Below are 25,737 nucleotides of genomic sequence, written 5' to 3'. Positions count from 1 at the left end.
CACCATTGCACCCAATGGGTTTTGACTGCTGTGTACTGCAGTGGCGTAGCGTGGGTTGTCAGCACCCGGGGCAAGGCAAGTAATTTGCACCCCCAACCCGTGGATTTGCGCCCCCTAAACCGTGGATTTGCGCACCCTAACCCTAACCCCCAGATGTTGCGCCCGGTGCGGCCGGCCCCCCTGCACCCCCCACGCTACGCCACTGGTGTACTGTAGTCACTAGACACAATTTTGGCTTTATGTACTATCCCCAGAACGTAACCTCTGCTTAAATTGAGAGTTGCCTCTACTTGACTTATGCATGGATTTTGGAGTGGGTTGTGTGCTTGTTTCATTTTACATGAGCCACCGTGAACGTTTATGTAAATTGAAAGCCATTCTCGGAATAAATCAAGATGAGGCAGTTTTTGAAACCATATTCCACCACGTAACTTGGTGCATACGTTTGCAAGCCAACTGGTCTCCCCAGGTTGCTCCACACATGCTCAGGGACACTGCGGTTTCTTAAAAACCATATGCTGCCTTTGTAAAAGTATGGAGATTAAGCATTGATCTGACTGGCCTAGTTCTGCCTCTCCTGACACCAGACCATCCCTTGGGGGGGGGGGTCCTCTTCTTAGGGAAGAAACCTCTGCCTCCTCTTCTCCCTGGCTGAAGCAACACTATTCGCTATAAAGCGACCCTACTCGCCAGCTTCCTTTTTGAATCAGTTTCGCACGACAGACGCTCGTTCCCTTCCTCAAAGGAAAGGCGCTCTGCACATGCCTAGAAGCAATGCAGCGCAAGATGCAGCAACAGCAGCAAAAAGTCAGCGACCCCTATTTCGGTACTCTGCATTATTATTATTATTATTATTATTATTATTATTATTATTATTATTATTATTATTATTATTATTATTAAAGTCAAGAAATCGAACGGGAAGAAAGGCGCGCCTGCTGCGCCCTCCTCGACCCGGCTGCGCGCAATCCCGGCCGCGGCGCCTGCAGCGCGGAGCAATCGTGGCAAAGGCGGCCCTGCCCGGCCTGCCTCCTTCCCTCCCTCGCCGGCCCGCCCTCCCTGCCGCTTTGGGCGAGGGGCTGTCCCAAGCCGGCTTCCCCTTCCTTTCGGCGGTGACTGACAGAGATCGCAGCCAGTGCCCGCCCTGCGGAGGGGGGACTAACCCCAGCCTCTCCGGCGCAGCCCGGGAACCAACCTGGCGGCCACCTCCAGGGCAGGGCGAAGCGAGGCGAGCGGGGCTGGCGCGGCGCGCGGGCAGGGCAAGGCTGGGCCGGGCAGCGCGCGATGGGCGCCGCGGGACTCGAGGCGGAGACGCCGCCGACGCCGCCTCCGGAGCCCTGAGAGAGCGAGCGCCGCGCGGGAGGCGCCCCGGCCCAGGTAGCGGAGCCGGGCCCGGGGCGCGCCAAGACGCGCACAGCCGGCGAGCGGGGCGAGGGCGGGGGACGGAACAAAGGGCGGAGCTGGAGCCGGGACTCCAGGGTCCCTGCGGGGAGGAGGGGGTCTTGCAGGAAGAGGGAGCCGGGATTCCCTTTCGCAGGTCCCGGGGCTTTAGCGGCACCAGGACGCCTGGGTCCTCCCGAGGGAAGGAGGTCGGAGGAGGAGGAGGCTCCGGTACTCGCCCGGGTCCCGTTAGTTTTCGCATTTGGGGTTGGGCTCCACCAGGCTTCCTAAGATCAGGGTGTTGTGGGGGGCGGCCGGGCGGGAAGGTGGAGGTAGGACTCCTGGGTTCTTTTCAGAGGCCGGAGCCAGGACTTCTGGGAGCGGGACCGGCTATAGTTCTCGCAGATTAGGAGCAGGACTGCTGGGTTTCCTTAGGAAGGGAGGTGCGAGGCTGGGCTCCTCGGTGCTCTTAGAGGGCAAGGGAAAGAACCTGCGCCCTCCGCCCAAGATGTTGTGGGGCTCCAGCTCCCATCAGCCCCAGCCAAAATGGCCTGTGGTCAAGGGGGATGGGCGTCCCGGTCCCCGCAACCTCTGGAGGCCCTGCCGATTCTCCATCCCTGCCTTAGGGAGACAGAGCGTGGAAGATTAGAAGCAGCACTCTTCTAGAAAGGAAGAGATAAAACTTCTTAGAATTAGGGCTGGGAGCCAGGACTCTTGGATTTATTTGCAGGGAAATGTAAGTGGGAATCTGATGTGCCAGGGCCAGGACTTCTTGGTCCTCAGGAGACCTTTTCCTGGAAGAGCCACGGGAGAATCCTGAGAGTCAGAATTCCTTGGGATCTCAGGGAGAGTGAGTTTTATAGGCTCAGGCTAGCCTCCTAAGCGGGTCTCCCACATGCTTGGCGAAACGGGATGGCAACAAAGAAAGGCGAGGGGATGCGAGTCAAGGAGCCCAGCTCCATTGTGACATTTTAGGAGGGGTATTATTGGGAGGGGGGTAGAATTTGCTCCATCATCCCATCCAGTGATAGGATTATGTGTGGGTGGCAGGGAATGTTGGAGTGGGTGCTTAGTCCAAAAGACTGCCCTATATGTTAGCAGTATGGCATATGTTGTGTGTGACATACAGATATGCATTGGTCCATACGCACTTGTGAACTCTTAGAAGGGACTTTTGTGGTGTGTCCATTGGGGGGTGGGTGGATCTCCCTGACACACCCTGGCTGTGTGTTTAAGCATGACCAGAATTGCTTCTTGCCTGTGGATTGAATCAGTTCATTCTTGGTGCATGGTGAGAAGTCCGTTCTCCCACATCCCCTCCCATAGCACTATAGCTCAAGGTTCATCTGATGAAATAGATTGGCAGGAGATTCCAGACAGACCCGCCACAAAAAAGTACTTTATTTGAGGCACACACTTAGCATATGTATTTTGCTGCTTCTTGCTTAGATGTCTTTAAAAAGAGATTAGGAAAAGAAAAAATGAATGGAGCATAGGACCAGTTCATTGTAAGCTAAATGAAAGCACTGTGTTCAGATTCTGCTTGTGGGCTTCCCAAAGGCATCTGTCAGGCCAGTGTGAAAGCAGGAGGCTGGACTAGATGGGACATCAACCTGATCCAACAGGGCTTTTCTTCCATTCTTACGACACAATAGGAAGCAAGATGGGCCTTTGGTCTTATGCAGCAGGGCCTTTTCTATGTTCTGCAAACATCCCAAGTGGTTTCTTGGAGCAGCTGGGAAGCAGTGCATTACTCGGGAGGTGTGGCCCAGATGTGTGCATAACCCAAGTGCTTCACATGCACCGCAGCATCCTCTGAAACCTTGCAAGGGACTCTGGTGCATAATTCCCAGACTTCCCATGGTCTTAGTGGACGAACCTTGTCAAAGAATCCCTAAGAATTGGTATCAGGCAGCTCACAGGGGTTTGGTGCTCTGAATGGGCACATTTGAGTTGTGCCACATGGAGTTATCCAATGGAAGTGATTGGAATTAGATGCAGGAACCACAGAATTATGGAGTTGGAGGGTCCCTGAGAGGCCAGCTAGTCCAAACCCCCTGCTTAGTGCAGAATCCGCAGTGAAGGAGAGCCCACTTTCTCCCTAGGGACCTCTTCCCAGAACCAAGCATCTCTCGCTGTTAGGATATGTCTCTCCTCCTGTTTAGCTGCTTCTTTGCAATTTCCACCTATTGGTTCTAGTCCTGCCCCCTGGGGTGACAGGACTGGCAAAAGGATGCCTGATGAGCTTCTGTCATTCATCTTCATGGGATGCTGTGACGACTGCTGGCTTTCCATTGGCTTGTAGACCCTTAAAAATCCTAGGAGGCTGCCTTAGACCAGGTCAGACTAGTTGCTAATCTAACGCAGGACTGGCTACTCCAACTGGCAGCAGCTCTCCAGGGCAGAAAGAAGGATTGCCTCCCCCCGCCCCCCACCCATCACCTACTCAATGACCATTATCCTTAAAATAACAAGAAACCCACTATGCTAGGAATTGAACTTGGGACCTTTGTACTCTGAGCTACCATGCCACCCTTAGGTCAGGCAAGGTCTGCCTAGCCCAGTACTCTTACTCCCAAGTAGCAGTGGTCTTGGGCAGAGATCATTAGCATATCCTACTTCACTGGAGATCCTGAGGATTGAACCTGGGACATTCTGCAGACAAAGCACATGAGCTGAGGCTCCTCCCACCTGGCCAGACACTTTCAGAATGCTGAACTAAAGGGACCTTTGGTCTGGCCCAGGAAGGCAATTCACGTGCTCTTTATCTTTTTAAATAAAGTGTCAGTATATTATTCTCTTTGGCTCAGAGGCTCTGTAGATGACCTGTCGGCCGCCAGAGAGCAAGTAATTGGGCAGAAATGTGCATTCCAGGGCACGGTTACGCCTGGAACATTTTAAAACAGTAGTGCTTTGATCCTCAGAGGCAAAGTACTGCATTATCCTGCCCTATCACTAGTTTTTGCTGTGCCCTAGCTTTGAGGAGAGAACTACCACTTGCCCCGTGCTCCTAAGAAGGGTGCTCTCGTTCAGTGTGGAAAAAAATGATAGCAAGAAATTCCTTCCGCTCCCCACGTGAAGATAAAACTCAGATTTTCTCAAAAGAAATCGATTGGCAGCAGACACTGGAAGGATAAAAGGAAGCACTTTTTTGTGCAATGGGTGCTTCATCTACAGAAGGGGTTCCCAACTTCTGGTCTGTGGCGTGGCTGTGGATTTGTGGCCAGAAATGGGAGGCAGTGCAGTCAGTCATTGCCTTAAATATTTTCAAACTGTATTTTTATTGCTTCTTGCGTTTCTTACATTGTATTACAAGTTGAGTTCTGTGGAATTTGGGTTGCATTGCAATAAAATAGGTTTGAAATAAAAGAAGCAATAGAAACACAGTTTTTAAGAATCGTACAGCGTCTAGCACAGTGCATTACAGTTGCTACAGCCAGCAGAAAAATCATTGAATGATCTGCCATCTGAGACTCTTGGCAATTTGCAAGTGGTCCAGGGCTGGGGGGTGAGTTTGGGAATTGATGGCGTATGGTCTTCCCTGCCACAAGATGGAGTGATGGCCACCAACCAGGGTGGCTTTAAAAGAGGATTAGATACATTTCTGGAGGAAGGGAGGGTCTATCAATGCCTGGTGTTCTGTCTACGTTTTATCTCCAGGCTGTGAGTGCTGACGTTTATGTGACCAAAATGCACAAGAAGAAGAGGTCACCAGGCTCGGGCGTGGGGGAGACCCCAAAGTTTGTAGAAGTACCAAAAAAACAACAACCATTTAGGGGGAAAGGGGGCTTTAGGATCCTGACTGACTTGGGGTAGGTTTGGGGGCAGAAAGAATGGCACAGAGTGTCTAGAATCCTGAAAAGCAGCACTCAGCACTGCAGCATTTTGCTGCAGGCCCAATTTTCTTTATTATTATTTATTATTTATTAAATTTATTTATTATTTATTAAATTTATTAAATTTATCCGAAGATCTCAGGTTGGTTTGCAAGATAAAAATACAGGATAGAAGCACAAAATAAATAGGTAAAACAAAACTATAACGCCCTCTCCCACAAACACATGTGAAAGGTCATAGAAACATTTAAAAGGACATAGGCACTAATTGAATTCCAAACTCCTACTGACCCAACACAATGGGCGCAGACAGTTCTCGGCCGCTTTGGGGTCGATCCCGTTCCTTATGAGCCTAATTCTCAGTAGTGTTTTGGCTTTATGTTTCAGGGAGGAGTCCTTTTGCTGCCGCATCATCACTTTGCCGGCGTTAAGGTAACATTTGCTGGCTGCCAGCCCTTATCTTCCTTGTCCGGCTCCCAGAGACGTGTGGATTGTCTGAACAGCCTCTTTTGACTGGCCCCAGTCAGCACCGGCCAGGGGATTCCTCCTTTTTGCTGAGGGGAAGATTGGAGGGAAAATGGCCGCCACACAGGAAGTGCCTCCTCCAGCGCTGGGCCTCCATTTTTTGTACCCGTTAGAAGACACGCTGCCGCCGCGGGTGAAGATGGAGGAGCCTGGTCCGCCGTGCCCCGAAGCAGGGTGGGAATGGGATGCCGCAGGGAAGCCTCCCCTCGTCGTCCAGGCCGGCACCATTAGCGATTTACTGAGGTGGGCGACCCCTCCTCAGGTGAGAAGCGACCCCATCCCGCAGCTGTGGGAGGTTCAGTGCCAGGAGATGGTGCAGACCCCCGTGGCAGTGCCACCCCCACCGCCTGCCTGGGGGAACCTCCAGCTCCCTGAGCTGGCGCCCGTGGACGACATCGAGGCCTACCTGTCGTCTTTCGAGAGGGCGGCCGAAACCTGCCAGTGGCCAAGGGGTGAGTGGGTGACCCGCCTCATGCCGGCCCTCAGCGGGAAAGGCCAGCCGCCCCACAATGGCCTGGACACCAGGAACAGCCGGGGCGACCACAGGAAGTCGAAGTCTTCCAGCCTGCGAGGGGAGGCCGGGCCCAGCGTGGAGATGCAGCGCCAGCGCTTCCGGCAGTTCCGCTACCAGGACTCGGAAGGCCCTCGGGAGGCTTGCCGGAGGCTGAGGGAGCTCTGTCGCCGCTGGCTGAAGCCCGAGAGCCGCACTAAGGAGCAGATCCTGGAGCTGCTGATCCTGGAGCAGTTCCTGACCATCTTGCCCCAGGAGATCCAAAACTGGGTGTGGGAGCGAGGCCCAGAGACCTGTGCCCAGGCGGTGGCACTAGTGGAAGGCTACCAGATGGGACGGCGAGAGGCAGGCATGTGGGAGCAACAGGTGAGGACGCTTTACGTCATGGTGACAGAGAGGTTTTATTTTGTGGACCACCCTGAGATCCTTCAATGAAGGGTGGTATAATAATAATAATAATTAATAATAAGGGAGCCTCCAGCCACAGTCCCTATAGCATCCTAGTTCCCCCAACAACACCTCCAGAAGTTTTCTCAAGAATCCAGCAAGACGTTTCTGTATAAAACCCTTAACCAAGTGTTCAGTAAAAAAGGTAAAGGGACCCCTGACCATTAGGTCCAGTCGTGACCGATTCTGGGGTTGCGGCGCTCATCTCGCTTTATTAGCCAAGGGAGCCGGCGTACAGCTTCCGGGTCATTAACAGTGGCCAGGAATTGTGGGAGATGGGCAACATCTGGAGGGCAGGAGGTGATGCACACCTGGTCTAAAATATTTGAAGGATAACAAGGGAAGACAATTGAGAAGGGGAATGTGCAGGCTGGTGTTCACTTGCTCTCAGAAGGGTATTGTAGAGCTGGAAAGGTACAGAAAAGGCCAACCTAAATGAGCAGAGGATTGAAGCATTTTCCTTGCAAGAAAAAGCTAAATAAAGCAAAAGGAGAGAAAGCTGTGCCCCTACGACAACTCCCATCAGTGTCCAAGAGTCAGGAGTGATGGGAGCTGGTCTAGCGATAGCTGGAGGGTCACGGTTTCTTCCTTCCTGTACTTTAAAGGTGATTGGGGGCGGGCCTTGAAGGAGGCTATTTCCTTCCTAATGGCATGTTGTTGTCTCTCGTTGCCAGGTTACAGTACGGGTGAAAGTTGAGCAGGTAAGCCCGCAAGAAATGATTCTCCCTGGAGCGCCATGGGAACCTCCTGCCCCACTGCTGCCCCATCTCGACTGCTTATCCTCGACAGACGTAACACTAAACCAGCCTCCCCTCATCCCTGCTCTCAAGATGCCCTGCATCCCCAAACAGGAGCCCCGAGGACTTCAGGAAACAGGTAAGAAATACAAGAGGAGCCCCTGGTTTTAATGAAGGAGGCTTTGGGTCCAATGGGAGGTTCTGGGGATGTTTTCCTATGCCTAGAGACTGAAGGTTGCTGGACCCAGTTCTGTTGGCTTGTTTCAGTTTTTACTTGCCTTTCTCATAAAACACAGGCCAACCTGGTGCTCTCCAAATGTTTTGGACTGTGGCTCTCATCAGCACCAGAAAGCAACTGGCCTATAGTCTGGCTCATACACATGCAGAGTCTGCATTAGTGATGGGGAAACTTTTTTTAGCCTGAGTGCCACCTTACCTTCTGGACAACCTGTTGAGGGCTGCATGCCAGTGATGGTTGAAGCCAGTGGCCAAATTGGGCAGAGCAATAATCAGGGGGAAATGGGTATAAATAAACTAATAATATTAATAATTCCCCCCCCCCTTTGTGCAGTAACCTGGTTTGTGTACACACGCACCTCACACCATCCTCCCATCTAGCCTAGGAAGAGGCCTTAGCAGAGGTCAAGGACACACGCTAGCCAGCCCAAAATCACTCAGGGAAGGGTGCAGAGCAGGACCAGAAGAGGGTGTGACTAGGGAGAGTGATCTGCAGTACAGGGTGGGGAAAACCTGTGGCCCTGTGGGTGTTGCTGGACTCCCAGTTCCCCTCATCCCTCAGCACCATTGGCCATGCTGCCTGAGGCTCATGGGAGTTTGAGTCCAAGGAAGTCAGGGGGGTGGGGCCCACAGGTTCTCCATCCCTGCCCAAGAGCACCCCAGAAACGAAGGCGGCTTTGCTGTTTGAATAGCTTTTACGTTCCTCCGAAGGTTAAGCCTGCTTCCCTGCGGTTTCCACTCATTTGGCACTGCAGACAAGATGCACCCATTTCTTCGCACAGTGATTTAATTTCCAGAGCCCAGATGAGGGAGGGTGAATCCTGAAGAACAGCCATGCTAGTAACTCTGCACAAAGAGCATTTCAGCTTGACGTCCCTGAAATGCGAAAAGTGAGAGGCGAAGCAGGGGCAGCGATTTATTTGTGTCTCAAGACAGATGCCAACGATAACAGCGACATTTATGGGGACCAGGAAATAGGAACAGTCCCTGGTAAAGAGGGACAGTAAGAGTGCTTGCATTTTGCTTTCACAATGCCAGAGACAGGTTGCCAGCCTGGCTCTGTAGGCGGCAGACAGCGTGCTGGCAAAGTGTGGCAATGCCCTTCTCTTTTTCTTATCCCAGCAGGTGCCCTGATGGTAAACGGGAGCCGAGAGGAGAACCCTCTGCAAGGAGGTGCCATGGAAGTGGAGCCTCCCAGGGCGTTTCCGTCCGGGAATTCCCAGGAGAATGTTGCGGCTGAAAACCGTGGTGGCGAGAGAGCCAGCCAGCCTCGCGAAGAGAGGTGCGGTGAAACGGGAGAGAATCCGGCTGCACGCCCCGTCCCCAGCGGAGCCTCCCACCCGGCAGGAAAGCCCCTCCACCGGTGCTCAGAATGTGGGAAAACGTTCAGCCGCAACTCGCACCTGCTCACCCACCAGAGGATCCACACGGGGGAAAAGCCCCACCAGTGTCCCCAGTGCGGCAAGTGCTTCGGCCACACCTCCCAGCTGACCCGGCACCAGAGGACCCACGCCTCGGAAAGACCCTTCCGCTGCGCCCAGTGCAGCCGGAGCTTTTACCAGAGCTCGGAGCTGACCAGGCACCGAGCGTCCCACGCCAGGGAACGCCCTTACGGGTGCAGCCAGTGCGGCAAGAAGTTCCGCTGGAGCTCCGACCTCATCCGCCACCAGATCACCCACACGGGAGAGAGACCGTACAAATGCCCCGAGTGCGGGAAGAAGTTCGGGCAGAACTCGCACCTTGTTCGGCATCGGAGAACCCACACGACTTAGCGGAAGATCTTCCCCCGACGGAAGGAAACCCGAATTGCCCTGCGCCGAGAGTTCGCCGGGGGCCAAAGCGTGGACCGTGCTCACCGCCAAGTTTGGTGCTGTTGTGGGCCAGATGACTGGTGTCCCTTCAGCTTGACGTCTGCAGATCATTATCTGTCAGGGATGGCTTAGTTAGAATGAATTCTATTTACGTGCAAAGCGGGAGGGACGGTGTGGCTGGTTTCCGGTTCCCATTTTGTGTCTCGCCAGAAGCTCCACAGCACAACCAGACTGAGCGGTCCAAGAAGATGCCCAGTCTTGCTTGGCTTGGCTTCTTGAACCGATAACATTGTGGTGGCACCAGCTGAATGTCTCTCTCTCTCTCTCTCTCTCTCTCTCTCTCTCTCTCTCTCTCTCTCTCAATTTTTCTCTTTTTTATAGGAAAGGCAATAGATCTTCTAGTCCTCTAGACAGGTTTATTGTTACATAACACAGCCTGTATTTCCGTATGCCAAGATCATACCTTTGTAGCAAAACAAAAGCAATGTATTTTTTAGAGAAGACGGTCCATTCTGTATTTGGGGAAGCGGGGAATCTTCAGAACAGTGGAGATCCCTCTTGGGGAAGCTGCTCTGGTACTTTGTTTTTTTCTGGGTGGTGGTGGAAATTACAGCTTTGATAAACAGGAGAGTTGTCAACACAGGGTTTCACTGGTATGGGAGTACACAAAGAGGAGGTGACAGTGACGGCACTGAGAATCTGGGTGTCTGGACGTTCTGGTAACAGGAGCTCTCCCCTGCCTCAAATGCTTGGGATTGGCAGCTGGCATTCAAAGGGCCCCACAGGCATTCCATCTGGCCCTCAGCGTTGCCCCCCTGTCCCAGAGAAACGCCATCCCTTGCTACTTGCACACCTTGGCCTTTCCCTCCGATGTAGCAAAGGGCTCTTCATGTTCTGTGCAACAGAGGATTTTCCAAAGCTATTAACTTGCTTGACTCGTCTGTGAGCTCCCTGGTGTGAGTCGAAACACATGCAAAATTGGAGTCTGAGCAGGTGATGTACGTAAGGAAAGCATCCCTGCCAAGGCCTCTGCTTGCTGTTCACACTCTGGGGTTGCAGAAAGGGTTAAAGAGCCCTTTGCTGCTGAGGATGAGCCAGTGGGATGAGGCCAATGCTACCAGCCCTTCAGTCCTTTCTTAGCATCGCCCTGTGGAAAATGAGGGACTGTGAGTAGGAAGGGCCACAAGAGGGAGAAAAGGGGAAACTCCAAAAATCTCTTCCCGAAACCTCTTGAGTTCCTGCCATCTTCAGAGTGCTGCAAAGCCCACTCAGAAAGCCCACAATTCCCATTCATGATTCTAGTATAGTGTCTTCCAAACGTGGGTCTCCAGCTGTTTTTGGACTACAGTTCCCATAACCCCTGACTATTGGTCCTGCTTGCTAGGGATGATGGGAGTTGTGGTTCATCCACAGAAGGAGACCCAAGTTTGGGAAACACTGTTCTAGTCCACCTGCTGTCCACTCTACATGATAGGCAAGGCTTCGGACAATATGATACTTTTTAAAATTCTCGTATGGCCCCCTCGCTTCTCTCCTCTTCCAGCCAACTTCCAGCTAGTCAGTGATTACTCCGCTCTTCCCTCATTTATGCAATTTATGCAAACCCCTCCACACCCAAATATATGCAAATATGTTTTGATTTGCACAAACCATACTGGGCCAATGCTTCATTTTCTCTTCATGCAGAATTTTTGAGTCCTCCTCTTTAAAAAAAAACAAAATATATGTGTCTTAAGGAGACTCGGAGAGAGCAGTGAGAAATAAAAGCAGGTTTATTGGGGGGGGAGGGACATGGTCGAGACTGCCACGTCCAGGCGGCACTTCTGCGGAGGGCGCCGGCTGCTTCTTTGGCCTAGCGGTACTTGGAGGTCAGCATGACGGGGCGGCTGTCGATGGAGACCCTGCCACTGTTATCTAGGATCCCGGAGGTTGACGTCCTTTACCACCTGGATGTCTGGGCTCGGCAGCTGCGGGAGGGGCGAAGGCGGGGAGCGTTAGACGGAGAGGATGGAGCGGCGCGAAGGAGGGACCCACATCCGGAGCCCCCGCCCGACGGGAAGGGAGAGAGACTCACCATGGAGTTGACGGGCTCCCTGAGCAGGTTCTGGACGATCATCATGGTCAGGTGGCTGAGGGTGCGGGTGATGATCTCCACGTTGAGGCGGCAGAATCCCCCGGAGATGTGCTCCCTGAAGGGGCAAGTGCCATGGGAGGAGGGGGAGAAGAAGCTCAGCTTGCGGGAAACGAGAGTAAAGAGGAGAAGGGCCGGGCCATGGCCTCGCCACCGGGAGAGGGTCTCTGCCCGACGGGGCGGGCTTACCTGGGCACAGCCCGGGCGCCGATGTCTGCGAAACGGGACAGGATCTCGGCCCAAACGGGCTGCACGTGGCTCTGGTTGACTCCGCTCAGCGCCATCCTTGCACTTCAACCTCTTTGTTGCCGTCGGAGACCGAGGAGCCCTTTTTATGCCGTGCATCGCTGCATTCATGCAACACTTTCCCATAAATAGGTTTATGGGAATAAGCAGAGGAGAAGGAGACTCCAAACAATAACTTGGAACATCAAAAGAAAGAATAACACTTGCCCAATCTATAGCCTAGTGTAATTGGTAAGGTTAAATATGTGGGAGACCCAGACAGGATTAATAGGAATATATAGGGTACTGAACCTGGGAGCCAGTTCCAAACTGGACCATTTCCCCTGGAATCCTAATTGAATCACTCACACATAAGCATATCAACAACATAAATATTCTTCCTTATTTCAGGATTGGTGGGAAATGGTCCAGTTTGGAACTGGGCCCCAGTTCAGGAGCCTTGAAATGTATTTCTAAACATCCAGCTTGGTTCTCCCATATATTTAACTTCACCAATTAGGCTGGGCTGAACTACAGATTGGGTAAGTGTTTGGTTCTTTCTTTGGACCTTGCAAGTTGTTTTGAGTCTGTTCCTATGTTTATTCCCATAAACTTACTATGTCTTGCATGAACACTTCAGTCGTGCATATTTTTCAGTAGGCTGAACTAGATTCTCAGCCCCACCCGCAATATGTTACATTTGGGGAGTTTGGCAATGTGGGAATGAATCAGACGCTCTTCCTTGTTCAATATTTGGTGCTGGGTCCAGCAAGCGGTGGAACAAGATTCTTTGGGTGGATCTCTAGGAAAAGAAACAGCAGCCCAGCACCAAGAGGAAGCTTCTAAAGAGAAATTGCTTAGTTTCCCATGGGACAGCTCTTAGGATATTTGAAGATGCCTATAATTTATGGGACGCGGGTGGCGCTGTGGGTTAAACCATAGAGCCTAGGATGTGCCTATCAGAAGGTCGGCGGTTTGAATACCCGTGATGGGGTAAGCTCCCGTTGCTCGGTCCCTGCTCCTGCCAACCTAGCAGTTCAAAAGCATGTCAAAGTGCAAGTAGATAAATAGGTATCGCTCTGGCGGGAAGGTACAGCCGGAAGCTGTACTCCGCTCCCTCAGCCAATAAAGCAAGATGAGCGCCGCAACCCCAGAGTCAGTCATGACTGGACCTAATGGTCAGGGGTCCCTTTAGCTTTACCTTTATAATTTATAAGCTAAACTTCCCCAAATCCCTCAACCGTTCCTCATCAGGGACACTTGTTCCATTGAATTGCACTTGCCATGTTACTGCCCATTCACTCATTTCAGAGGGTCCTTTTGGAGACCCCTTCTTCTTTTCACCCCCCCAACAATGTATTATCACACTCAACTTTGGCCACCTCACTGCTTTTCCCTGAGGCTGGACTGTTGATGAACTAGTTAAAAATAAAGAAACCTCCTCTTTTCCCTCCCCAATCCTTGTGCCTCCCAGTTCCCCTCACCCATCACTATTGGCCATCCTGCCTGAGGCTCATGGGAGTTGGAGTCCAAGGAAGTCAGGGGGGTGGGGCCCACAGGTTCTCCATCCCTGCGCTACAGCACCCCAGACACGCAGGCCGCTTCACTGTTTGAATAGCTTTTACGTTCCTCTGAAGGCTTAGCCCGCTTCCTTGCGGTTTCCATTCATTTGGCACTGCAGACAAGATGCACCCATTTCTCCGTGTGGTGATTTAATTTCTAGAGCCCAGATGAGGGTGGGTGAATCCTGAAGAACAGCCATGCTAGTAACTCTGCACAAAGAGAATTTCAGTTTGACTTCCATGAAATGCGAAAAGCAAGAGGTAAAGTGGAGGCAGTGATTAATAATAATAATAATAATAATAATAATAATAATAATAATAATTTATTTGGACCCCGCCCATCTGGCTGGTTTTCCCCAGCCACTCTGGGCAGCTTCCACAGAGACCAAAGATACACTATAATGTCACACATTAAACACTTCCCTGAACAGGGCTGCCTTAAGATGTCTTCTGAATGTCAGGTAGTTGTCTATTGCTTTGACATCTGATGGGAGGGTGTTCCACAGGGCCGGCGCCACTACCGAGAAGGCCCTCTGCCTGGTTCCCTGTAGCTTTGCTTCTCGCAATGAGGGAACTGCCAGAAGGCCCTCACCGCTGGACCTCAGTGTCCGGGCAGAACGATGGAGGTGGAGACGCTCCTTCAGGTATACTGGGCCGAGGCCGTTTATTTGTGTCTCGAGACGAACAGATGCCAACAATAACAGCGACATTTATGGGGACCAGGAAATAGGAACAGTCCCTAATAAAGAGGGACATTAAGAGTGCTTGCATTTTGCTTTCATGATACCAGAGGCAGGTTGCCAGCCTAGCTCTGTAGGCAGCAGACAGCGTTCTGGCAAAGCGCTGCAATGCCCTTCTCTTTTTCTTCTCCCAGCAGGTGCCCTGATAGTAAACGGGAGCCGAGAGGCCTCTGCTTGCTGTTCGCACTCTGGGGTACAGAAGGGGTTAAAGAGCCCTTTGCTGGTGAGGATGAGCCAGTGGGAAGAGGCTAATTCTGCCAGCCTTTCAATTCTTTCTTAGCATCGCCCTGTTGAAAATGAGGGACTGTGAGTAGGAAGGGCCACAAGAGGGGAGAAAGGGGAAACTCCCAAAACCTCTTAAGTTACTGCCATCTTCAGGGTGCTGCAAAGCCCACTCAGAAAGCCCACAATTCCCATTCATGATTCTAGTATAGTGTCTTCCAAACGTGGGTCTCCAGCTGTTTTTGGACTACAGTTTCCATCACTCCTGACCTCTGGTCCTGCTTGCTAGGGATGATGGGAGTTGTGGTACATCTGCAGGAGCAGACGCAAATTTGGTAAACACTGTTCTAGTCCACCTGCTCTACATGATAGGCAAGGCTTGGAACAGTATCATACTTTTTTTTTATTCTTGTGTGCCCTCCTTGCTTCTCTCTTCTTCCAGCCAACATCCAGCTAGTCAGTGATTGCTCCGCTCTTCCCTCATTTACGCAATTTATGCAAACCCCTCCTCATCCAAATACTGTACTTGGATCTCCAAACACCTCATTTATCGTTCTAATTTTATACCTGTAGAGGTTGGGCAAGTATCCTCGAGGAATAATTTAGGGGTTACTGCAGTGTCTGCCAATTTGTTACCTAGATGAAGTGGGGTGGAGGTTGATATCTGGAAAGGGGACAGTGCCAAGCAGCCTGGTTTCCTCCTACAGTTTGGGTGCCAACCAGCCATGGGAAAACAGTAGACAGGCACTCTTGACTTCCAGGAGGGTGGTTTTGTTGGGGGGTGTGTGTGCACGTGCACAAAAGCCACAATTTTGGAGCTGATTTCAGAACTTTTGGAGTAAAACTAGAACGCCTGGAGTCAAAGCGTGATTTCCCACTTCATGAACACACTTGAACTTGTATCACACACACACACACACACACACACACTAAGCCAGACTGCTAAGCTCACCATTTCATACTTGGCTGCAAGAGAGACTGCAAGATGTGTGTTGTTGGTGGTTGCAGTTCTGGGCCTCCTCATAGGTAAGCAGAGATCCGCAAATTTGAGCCAGCCTTGGTAGCCAGCCAGAATTTGCACTTGCCACTCGCTTTACTTCTTATAAAGGGATAGAAATGTCACACTGAGCTCTGGAGGCTTTTTCAGACCTAATAAATACCAAAGGGACAAGCCTTCTCTCAAACTCCAAATCCATGTGAGTGTTGAGGGAACTTCCTCAATGCTCTTCCAAGAGGCTCCACATGAGAGCCAGGAAGACCCCCTGCCCTTCTCTGAGCTAAGGAGAAGGCAGAATAATCTCCCAGGTTTAGGGCTGAGTTTTGGGCCTACGATGAGATCTGTCACTGTTACCCACGTAATTCCAAGGCGCTGAGTGCAGGAAAGTCTGAAGTGCAAGACGGTCTGAGGACTCTGTCCTGTACCTGAGTGGGGATTTCACCAGATTACAAAAAATGGTGTCACCTGTGGAGGTTGTATACTTCTTTTTACAAGTTTCATGACACGCTCCCTTAAAGACATGCCTTTTAAAAACTCAGCAGCGAGGATAGATGGGTGAATATTTTATTGGAAGAATGCCTTTAAAAAGGAATGTCGTTCCTATTTTTATAGTGCTTTTTTGTTACTGGATGAGAGGCTATTCCTTGGTGAGAGTTACCACTCTCACTCACTCTTGTTAGCCGGGTTGTGCAAATTTAAATTCAGCAATAACTGAACAAAACATGAAAGCTTTGCTGGTCAAGGAGCTGGAGAGAAGGTCATGCTCAAGATTTGAAATATCTTCTAAAGAAGCCCTGGGCACTGAGGCCACTCTACAGTTATATCGGGGTTTACATTCAACTAGTATAAAATTTGTACAGCAGTGTACACAAATACCGTAGCTGAGCTGTACACTGGTAGTTATTCACATGTAACCATCAACAAGCGTACCGTTTGTGTACCCACGTATACAACAGTTGAGCTTTACAAAGTGAGGTGTTGAAAATGGGGTTTGCCTATGAGCCCACCCACATTTACCCCAAAATATCTGACTATGACTTGATTTGAAAAGGAGGTGATTCTTCAGTGGGGTACTTGGCAGCTCATGGTCTGGAAATTTCTGTAGCCTGTCCCAAACCCTCACTACCTTTTTGCAGCCTCGGGGCATCAACAGCCTTGAAAGAGGGCTAGAAATGCCGAGCCAACTAGTATTATTTATCCAATTTTTATGCTACCCTTCATCTGAAGGCCACAGCACAGTTTGCAACAGCAGCCTGTCTTACGAAGAATGGCATTGTGGAGGGCTTTTCACAAGATAACTCCCCTTCATCACCATCAGGTATGATGGGGTGGGGGAACGAGACACTTTGGATAGTCGGGGGGCATGGTGTTAGGACACCTGGATCACTGACAGCAGCAGCTGCCAGACCCTCCAATTGTCTTTTTTTATAATACTTTTTATTAATTTTAACTTATAAATTATAAAATGTACCACAAAGCTTATCACTTATACAATATTTTTGGACTTCCCAATACCTCTGATGATCCACCGTTTTAACCACTTCTTATGCATTTCTTAACTTTATATTGCCTTTACATCTCTTAAGCAATCATCCTCCCCCTTATCCATTTTTACAATACTTCTAATAATACTCCTCACAAAACTTCTTGCAACCCTACAAACACCGTCTGTTCTTCACAATTACTTTTCAAATAGTCCATAAATTTACTCCAGTCTTCCATGAATTTCTGGTCTCGCCAGTTTCAAATCCTTCCTGTTAGTTTATCTAATTCTGCATAGTCCATTAACTTCATCCTCCATTCTTCAATCGACAGTAACTCTTCTTGCTTCCATTTTTGGGCCAATAATATTCTTGCTGATGTTATTGCATATAAAAAGAGCTTACATTCCTTTCTATTTATATCACTCCCCACAGTGCACAATAGGAATGCTTCTGGTTTCTTTATAAATGTATATTTCAACATTTCCCCCAGCTCATTATATATCATCTCCCAGAAGCATTTCACCTTGTTACATTCCCACCACATGTGATAAAATGTTCCTTCTTTTCCTTTACATTTCCAACATTTATTACTAACTTTATACATTTTTGCTAACTTGACAGGTGTAATATACCATCTATACATCATTTTCATCACATTTTCTTTTAGGGCATTGCATGCAGTAAATTTTAAACCTTCCTTCCATAATTTCACCCAATCACTCAGCTGTATATTATACCCAAAATCTTTGGCCCAGTGAATCATAACCAACTTAACCTCTTCGTCCTTCAAATGCCATTCAAGCAGCAATTTATACATTTTAGACAGAATTTTTACATCATTACTTAATATCTCTAATTCATACTTTGATCCACTTTCATCAAATCCTTTTTCTTTAGAGTCTTGTTTAAACATTTTGTTGACCTGGCGATAATGTAACCAATCATTAACATATTCTTTAATTTCTTCATATGGTTTCAGTTTCCATTTACTTCCTTCCATATATATTACTTTCCCATATGTTATCCATTTCCCACTCATATTGACCTTTTTTATACTCATCACTTCTAATGGAGATAACCAATGTGGTGTTTTTTGTTCCAATAGGTTTTTATACCTATCCCAGATTTCTATTAGAGATCTTCGAAATATATGGCTTCCAAATCCTTTATGGACTTTTGTCTTATTATACCATAAATATGCGTGCCACCCAAATCTATTGTCATAACCTTCTAAACCCAGCAATTCAGCCTTTTCTAATTTCATCCATTCCTTCAACCAACAGAGGCAAGATGCTTCATAATATAATTTCAAATCTGGCAGGGCGAAGCCTCCTCTTTCCTTAATATCTGTTAGTAACTTAAACTGAATTCTCGGCTTCTTTCCCTGCCAGATATACCTTGAAATTGTTTTTTGCCAATCTTTAAAAATTGCTGCCCCTTTGATTATTGGAATTGTCTGAAACAAGAATAACATCTTAGGTAGCACATTCATCTTAATAACTGAAATCCTTCCCCAAAATGATAACTTCATCCTTCCCCATATTTCTAAGTCTCTTTTAACAGTATTCCACACTGGTGTATAATTATTTTGAAAAAGATCAATATTTTTAGAAGTTAACCAAATTCCCAAATACTTAACTATTTTGACAACTTCAATACCTATTTGTTGTTGCAATGTTTCTACCAGTTCCTGTTTCATATTTTTAACTAATATCTTAGTTTTCTTTTTGTTCATTTTAAAACCTGCCACCTGTCCAAATTGTTCTATCTCCTCTAATATTTCTTTAACACTTGTAATTGGCTCTTCAATTGTTAATACCAAGTCATCGGCAAAGGCTTTCACTTTATATTCATTTCGACCGACTGAAATTCCCTTTATTAATTTATTCTTCCTTATTGATCTTAAGAAGACTTCCAGTACCGATATGAAAAATAATGGTGATAAAGGACACCCTTGTCTTGTGCCTTTGGTAATTTCAATGTTTTCTGTTACTATATTATTCACAATCAATTTTGCTCTCTGTTATGAATATATTGCTTTTATTCCATTTAGGAAGAATTGCCCCGTATCCATTAATTCCAAATTTTTAAGCATAAATTCCCAGGATATGTTATCAAAAGCTTTTTCCGCATCCACAAAAATTAACATTACTTGCTTTTCATTCCTGGCAGTCAGATATTCAATTATGTTAATTATGTTTCTTATATTATCCTTCATCTGTCTGCCAGGTAAAAAGCCTGCTTGATCCCTGTGAATAATTTCATTTAATATTTTTTTCATTCTATTTGCCAATATGCTTGCAAATAATTTATAGTCATTATTTAACAATGAGATTGGTCTATAATTCTTTACTTGTGTTAAATCCGAATCTTGCTTTGGAATAAATGTAATATATGCTTCCTTCCATGTTTCAGGCAATTCCTCCTTCTTTAAAATATTATTCATAACTTCTTTCAATGGCACAAGTAGGGTGTATTTCATTTCTTTATAGTATCTTGCTGTAAATCCATCCGATCCCGGTGTCTTTCCACTTTTCAATTCTTTTATAGCGTCTTTAATTTCCTCTATTTCAATTGGGACCAGACCCTCTAATTGTCTAGGGACAACCCCAGATCAGGACACCTGGATCACTGACAGCAGCAGCTGCCAGACCCTCCAATTGTCTAGGGCAGGGGTCTGCAACCTGCGGCTCCGGAGCCGCATGTGGCTCTTTTACACCTTTGCCGCGGCTCTGGGACAGATACTAGCGAGGGGAGGAGGCGCATTGTGCGCCCCGACACTCCCCACTGTGGCGGGCGCTGTACTGGATGTGACGTCACATGGGGGTGGTGCATGCGTTAGTCACGCACCGTCCCGACGTCACCTTCCCGCCCACCCGCCCGCTACATTGTAAGGGGCATGTACGCTGGTCACTGCATTGAAAGGGGGCATGTACGCTGGTCACTGTTTTGAAGGGGAGTGAAGAACACACACACACACAAAAAGGTAACTTGTTAATTTAACGTTTATTTCTATGAGGAGGACTAATTCTGAGGGGTCAAACAAAGAAATAATAAAAAAGTGACAAAAAAGTTATTTTTATAATGACGAGTTTTGCAGCTCCCAGTTTTTTTTCCTTCGGAAACGGGTCCAAGTGGCTCTTTTTGTCTTAAAGGTTGCAGACCCCTGGTCTAGGGACAACCCCAGATTTACAGAAGCCATCCTGGTTTTCGATTTGATTCTGGAATGTCCCTTTTTTCTTGGGACTTTCGGGCCCCATCCCTGTTCTGAAACTTCTGTCCGTCCACTTCATTCATAGGCCCTCAGTTCCAGTACAGACGCTTCAGGTTACATACGCTTCAGGTTACAGACTCCGCTAACCCAGAAATATTACCTCGGGTTAAGAACTTTGCTTCAGGATGAGAACACAAATCGTGTGGCGGCAGCGGGAGGCCCCATTAATTAAAGTGGTGCTTCAGGTTAAGAACAATTTCAGTTTAAGAACAGACCTCCAGAACAAATTAAGTTCTTAACCCGAGGTACTACTGTAATACAACCTGTCATTTATAGCACAATCTTCTTATTGCCTCCGTCCCAAGATGCTTGTTCTTCAGGCAGGAACTCTCAGAGTAGCAGCAGACATAAATGCTGTGAGGAGACCCCTCACAGAGCTACAATTCCCACAGTTCCTTGGGAAGTGGGATTGCTTGTTAGCGCTCTTGGTATTGTAGCTCTGGGAGGGGGGGAGGGGTGTCCCAACAACTCTCAAGGCCCAAGTGGTATAATAGTGTTTCAAATGTCTGGAGCCAGACTGACGAAGTTGGTGGTGCGTGGTTTTAATGCTGAGCCTCTGAGTCTGAGGGGCAAGTCTACCGAGCATTGAAGCCAAGGAGAGTCCTTCTCTCCTCTCCTGAAGGGACTCCGGCCTGTGCCTGGGGATTGCAAGCTCAAAGGAAGCCCTTCTTGAAAGGCAAAATGGTGTTTCCTGCCATCTTGGGCCCCTCCGGGCCTGCAAGCTCCCCTGCTGTAGAGATATTCTCCCGTGGAAGGGACACTCCCAGGAGGTGGTGGAATCTCCTTCCTTGGAAGGTTTTAAGCAGAGGTTGGATGGCCACCTGTCAGGGACGAGTTGGTTCAGATTCCTGCATTGCAGCGGGTTGGACTAGATGACTCAGAGTTTCCCTCCCAACTCTACAATTCTGTGATTTGCCCGTGTAAGGAGACTCCGGGAGAGCAGTGAGACCTAAAAGCAGGTTGGGGGTGTGTGAAATGTTTAATAGGATTGTTTTTATTTTTTTTATTTTGGATATGACATGGCAAGATTTGATATGTTATTAATTGAGATGTTATTAATGAAAAATTAATTTAAAATATGATTATTTTTAAAAAAGAAGCCAATGAGAATCCTTCTCTCCTCTCCTGATGAGCCTCCAGGCTGGGTCCTGGGCATTGCCGGCTCAAAGGAAGCCCTTCTCAAGAAGCAAAATGGTGTTTCCTGCCATCTTGGGCCCCTCCAGGCCTGCAAGCTCCCCTGCTATAGAGAGATTCCCCCGTGGAAGGGGCATTCCCTGGAGGTGGTGGAATCTCCTTCCTTGGAAGGATTTAAGCAGAGGATGGATGGCCGTCTGCCAGGGACGATTTGATTCCGGCGATTGGACTAGATGACTCTGAGTGTCCCTCCCAACTCCATTATATCCCGCACCCCCCACCCACCCCGTTCAGCCTAAATAGACTCCGGGAGAGCAGTGAAAGCTAAAAGCAGGTTTATTGGGGGTCGGGGGAGGGACGTGGTCGAGGCTGCCACGTCCAGGCGGCACTTCTGCGGAGGGCGCCGGCTGCTTCGCTGGCCTAGCGGTACTTGGAGGTCAGCATGACGGGGCGGCTGAAGATGGAGACGCTGGCGCTGTTATCTAGGAGCCCGGACGTTGACGTCCATTACCACCTGGATGTCTGGGCTCGGCAGCTGTGGGAGAAGCGAAGGCGGGGAGCGTTAGATGGAGAGGACGGAGCGGCGTGAAGGGGGGAAGGAGGGACCCACGTCCGGAACCCCCGCCCGACGGGGAGGGAGACAGACTCACCCTGGAGTTGACGAGCGGGTTCCAATTCTTGATAATGGCGGCGAAGCTGAAGGCGAGGGTCGCCGCGAACAGCCTGCAGGAGACGAGAGTAAATAGGGGAAGGGTCGGGCCATGGCCTCGCCACCGGGAGAGGGTCCCTGGCCGACGGGGCGGGCTTACCTTTGCCCCGCGCTGATGTTCTCCGAAAGGGACGGGATCTCGGCCCAAACGGGCTGCACGTGGCTCTGGCTAACTCCGCTCGGCACCATCCTTGCACTTCAACCTCTTCGGTGCCGTCGGAGACCGAGGAGCCCTTTTTATGCCGTGCATCGCTGCATTTATGCAACACTTTCACATAAATAGGTTTATGGGAATAAACAGAGGAGAAGAAGACTCCAAACAATAACTTGGAGCATCAAAAGAAAGAATAACACTTGCCCAATCTATAGCCCAGTGTAACTGGTAAGGTTAAATATATGGGAGACCCAGACAGGATTATTAGCAATATATTTATAGGGTACTGAACTGGGAGCCAGTTCCAAACTGGACCATTTCCCCTGGAATCCTAATTGAATCACTCACACATAAGCATATCAACAACATAAATATTCTTCCTTATTTCAGGATTGGTGGGAAATGGTCCAGTTTGGAACTGGGCCCCAGTTCAGGATCCTTCAAATGTATTTCTAAACATCCAGCTTGGTTCTCCCATATATTTAACTTCACCAATTAGACTGGGCTGAACTACAGATTGGGTAAGTGTTCGGTTCTTTCTTTTGACCTTGCAAGTTGTTTTGAGTTTGTTCCTTTGTTTATTCCCATAAACTTATTATGTCTTGCACGAACACTTCAGTTGTTCATATTTTTCAGTAGGCTGAACTAGATTCTCAGCCCCACCCGCAATATGTTACATTTGGGGAATTTGGCAATGTGGGAATGAATCGGATGCTCTTCCTTGTTCAACATTAGGTGCTGGGTCCAGCAAGCGGTGGGACAAGATTCTTTGGGTGGATCTCTAGAAAAAGAAACAGCAGCCCAGCACCAAGAGGAAGCTTCTAAAGATAAATTGCACATTTTTCAATGGGGCAGCTCTTAGGATATTTGAAGATGCCTATAATTTATAAGCTTTTGTTGTGGTGGTTTAGTCGTTTAATCGTGTCTGACTCTTCATGACCCCAAGGACCAGAGCATGCCAGGCACTCCTGTCTTCCACTGCCTCCTGCAGTTTGGTGAAACTCATACTGGTAGCTTCTAGAACACTATCCAACCATCTCTTCCGCTGTTGTCCCCTTCTCCTTGTGCCCTCAATCTTTCCCAAGTTAAACTTCCCCAAATCCTTCAACCGTTCCCCATCAGGCTTGGTTTACACAGGACACTTGTTACATTGAATTGCACTTGCCATGTTACTGCCCATTCACTCATTTCGGAGGGGTCCTTTTGGAGACCCCTTTTTCCTTTCACCCCCCCAACAGTGTACTAACATGCTCAGCTTTGGCCACCTCACTGCTCTTCCCTGACGCTGGACTGTTGAGTAACAAGTTAAAAAGGAAGAAACCTCCTCTTTTCCCTCCCCGATCCTTGTGCCTCCCAGTTCCCCTCACCCCTCAACATTGGCCATGCTGCCTGAGGCTGATAGGAGTTGGAGTCCAAGGAAGTCAGGGGGGTGGGGCCCACAGGTTCTCCATCCCTGCCCTTCAGCACCCCAGACACACAGGCCGCTTCGCTGTTTGAATAGCTTTGAAAAGCGAGAGGCAAAGTGGAGGCAGTGATTTATTTGTGTCTTGAGACAAACAGATGCCAACGATAACAGCGACATTTATGGGGACCAGGAAATAGGAACAGTCCCTAATAAAGAGGGACAGTAAGAGTGCTTGCATTTTGCTTTCATGATACCAGAGGCAGGTTGGAAGCATGGCTCTTAGGCGGCAGACAGCATGCTGGCAAAGTGTGGCAATGCCCTTCTCTTTTTCTTGTCCCAGCCGGTGCCCTGATAGTAAACGGGAGCTGAGAGGCCTCTGCTTGCTGTTCGCACTCTGGGGTTACAGAAGGGGTTAAAGAGCCCTTTGCTGGTGAGGATGAGCTGGTGGGATGAGGCTAATTCTGCGAGCCTTTCAATTCTTTCTTAGCATCGCCCTGTTGAAAATGAGGGACTGTGAGTAGGAAGGGCCACAAGAGGGGAGAAAGGGGAAACTCCCCAAACCTCTTGAGTTCCTGCCATCCTCAGAGTGCTGCAAAGCCCACAATTCCCATTCATGTTTCTAGTATAGTGTCTTCCAAACGTGGGTCTCCAGCTGTTTTTGGACTACAGTTCCCATCACTCCTGACCACTGGTCCTCCTTGCTAAGGATGATGGGAGTTGTGGTTCATCCGCAGGAGCAGACGCAAATTTGGTAAACACTGTTCTAGTCCACCTGTTGTCCACTCTACATGATAGGCAAGGCTTGGAACAGTAAAATACTTTTTATTTACTCTTGTGTGCCCTCCTTGCTTCTCTCTTCTTCCAGCCAACATCCAGCTAGTCAGTGAGTGCTCCGCTCTTCCCTCATTTATGCAAACCCCTCCACACCCAAATATATGCAAATATGTTTGGATTTGAACAAACCATACTGGGCCCAGGCTTCATTTTCTCTTCATGCAGAATTTTTGAATCCTCCCCCTTTTAAAAAACAAAATATATGCAGCTCACAGCAAACTGCTGTTATCTCAGAAGCCAGCTTTTACCAGAGAGTGGCTGCCTCGTGGACCTGCTAGACTGTGCAGTCTCTCAGGGCAGCTGTGCAGCAGAGAGGTCTTATTTGAAGATTTTAACAGTGGGTAGCAGGCTCACCAAGTCCTAGACTAGTCGGGTAGTGAAGAGGGGAGTGTTCTGCTGGTATAAACATCATCAGAGTTGTACCGATGGCTCAGAAGGGAGGAATCTAGAACAACTAACTCCTTCTTGAAGGAGACCCATTGAAGTTAAGGAACCCAAGTTAACCATGTCCATTAGCGTAAATGGGTCTGCTTGGAGTAGGACTTGTGTTGAATCCCATCCCTAGTATCAGCCATGTAGGACCTTATTAGGTTTTTCTGACAGTCATCATAAGCACCAAAGCGAAGTCCAGAAATTGTAAGTAACTCTGCTTGGAAACTTCTCATAGTACTTGGATCTCCAAACACTTTACATATACTCCTAATTTTATACCAGCAGAGTTTGGGCAAGTATTGACGAGAAATAATTTGGGGGTTACTGCAGTGTCTGACAGTTTCTTAGCCCAGATGAAGTTGGTTGGAGGTTGATATCTGGAAAGGGGGCCAGTGCCAAGCAGCCAGGGGAAAACAGTAGACAGGCACTCTTGACTTCCAGCAGGGTGGTTGTGTGTGTGTGTGCAAAAGCCACAATTTTTGAGCTGGTTTTCAGAATTTTTGGAGTAAAACTAGAACGCCTGGAGTCAAAGCTTGATTTCCCACTTCATGAACACACTTGAACTTGTAACACACACACACACACACACACACACACACACACACACACACACACCAAGCCAGACTGTTAAGCTCACCATTTCATACTTGGCTGCAAGAGACTGCAAGATGGGTGTGGCTGGTGGGTGCAGGTCTGTTCCTCCTCATAGGCAAGCAGAGACCCACAAATTTGAGCCAGCCTTGGTAGCCAGCCAGAATTTGCACTTGCCACTCACTTTAGTTCTCCTCGTAATGGGGGAGAAATGTCACGCTGAGCTCTGGAGGCTTTTTCAGACCTAATAAATACCAAAGGGACAAGCCTTCTCTCAAGCTCCAAATCCAAGTGTGTGTTGAGGGAACTTCCTCAATGCTCTTCCAAGAGGCTACACATGAGGGCCAGGAAGATCTCCT

General features: G+C 48.8%; 1 protein-coding gene across 3 annotated transcripts; it reads left to right on the top strand.

Annotated features, from left to right (window-relative positions):
* The first annotated feature begins 1,481 nt into the window (after positions 1 to 1,481).
* LOC114581858 (uncharacterized) lies at positions 1,482 to 10,122 on the top strand. Of its 3 annotated transcripts, none has more exons than XM_077917141.1 (4): positions 1,482 to 1,611; positions 5,604 to 6,618; positions 7,374 to 7,575; positions 8,799 to 10,122. In XM_077917141.1, exons 2-4 carry the CDS (start codon positions 5,794 to 5,796, stop codon positions 9,443 to 9,445), a joined length of 1,674 nt encoding a protein of 557 aa, XP_077773267.1. In that variant the 5' UTR covers positions 1,482 to 1,611; positions 5,604 to 5,793; the 3' UTR covers positions 9,446 to 10,122. The 3 variants fall into 3 exon arrangements, with proteins under 3 accessions (XP_077773267.1, XP_077773266.1, XP_028558365.2); XM_077917140.1 differs by having other exon boundaries at positions 1,485 to 1,611; positions 8,796 to 10,122; XM_028702532.2 differs by lacking the exon at positions 1,482 to 1,611 and adding an exon at positions 1,720 to 2,116 and having other exon boundaries at positions 8,796 to 10,122.
* The last annotated feature ends 15,615 nt before the right edge of the window (positions 10,123 to 25,737 follow it).

This window comes from Podarcis muralis, chromosome 13 (assembly GCF_964188315.1).
Source record: "Podarcis muralis chromosome 13, rPodMur119.hap1.1, whole genome shotgun sequence".
Taxonomy (NCBI): Eukaryota; Metazoa; Chordata; class Lepidosauria; order Squamata; family Lacertidae; genus Podarcis; species Podarcis muralis.
The sequence above is the reverse complement of the archived record's forward strand: the minus strand, read 5'-3'. Positions and strand labels throughout refer to the sequence as shown.

Coding starts and splice junctions, on each gene's coding strand:
- LOC114581858 (XM_077917140.1), top strand. CDS start 5,794: ATGGCCGCCACACAGGAAGTGCCTCCTCCAGCGCTGGGCCTCCATTTT. Junction 6,619..7,373: donor CAGGCATGTGGGAGCAACAG/GTGAGGACGCTT, acceptor TCTCGTTGCCAG/GTTACAGTACGGGTGAAAGT. Junction 7,576..8,795: donor CCGAGGACTTCAGGAAACAG/GTAAGAAATACA, acceptor TTCTTATCCCAG/CAGGTGCCCTGATGGTAAAC.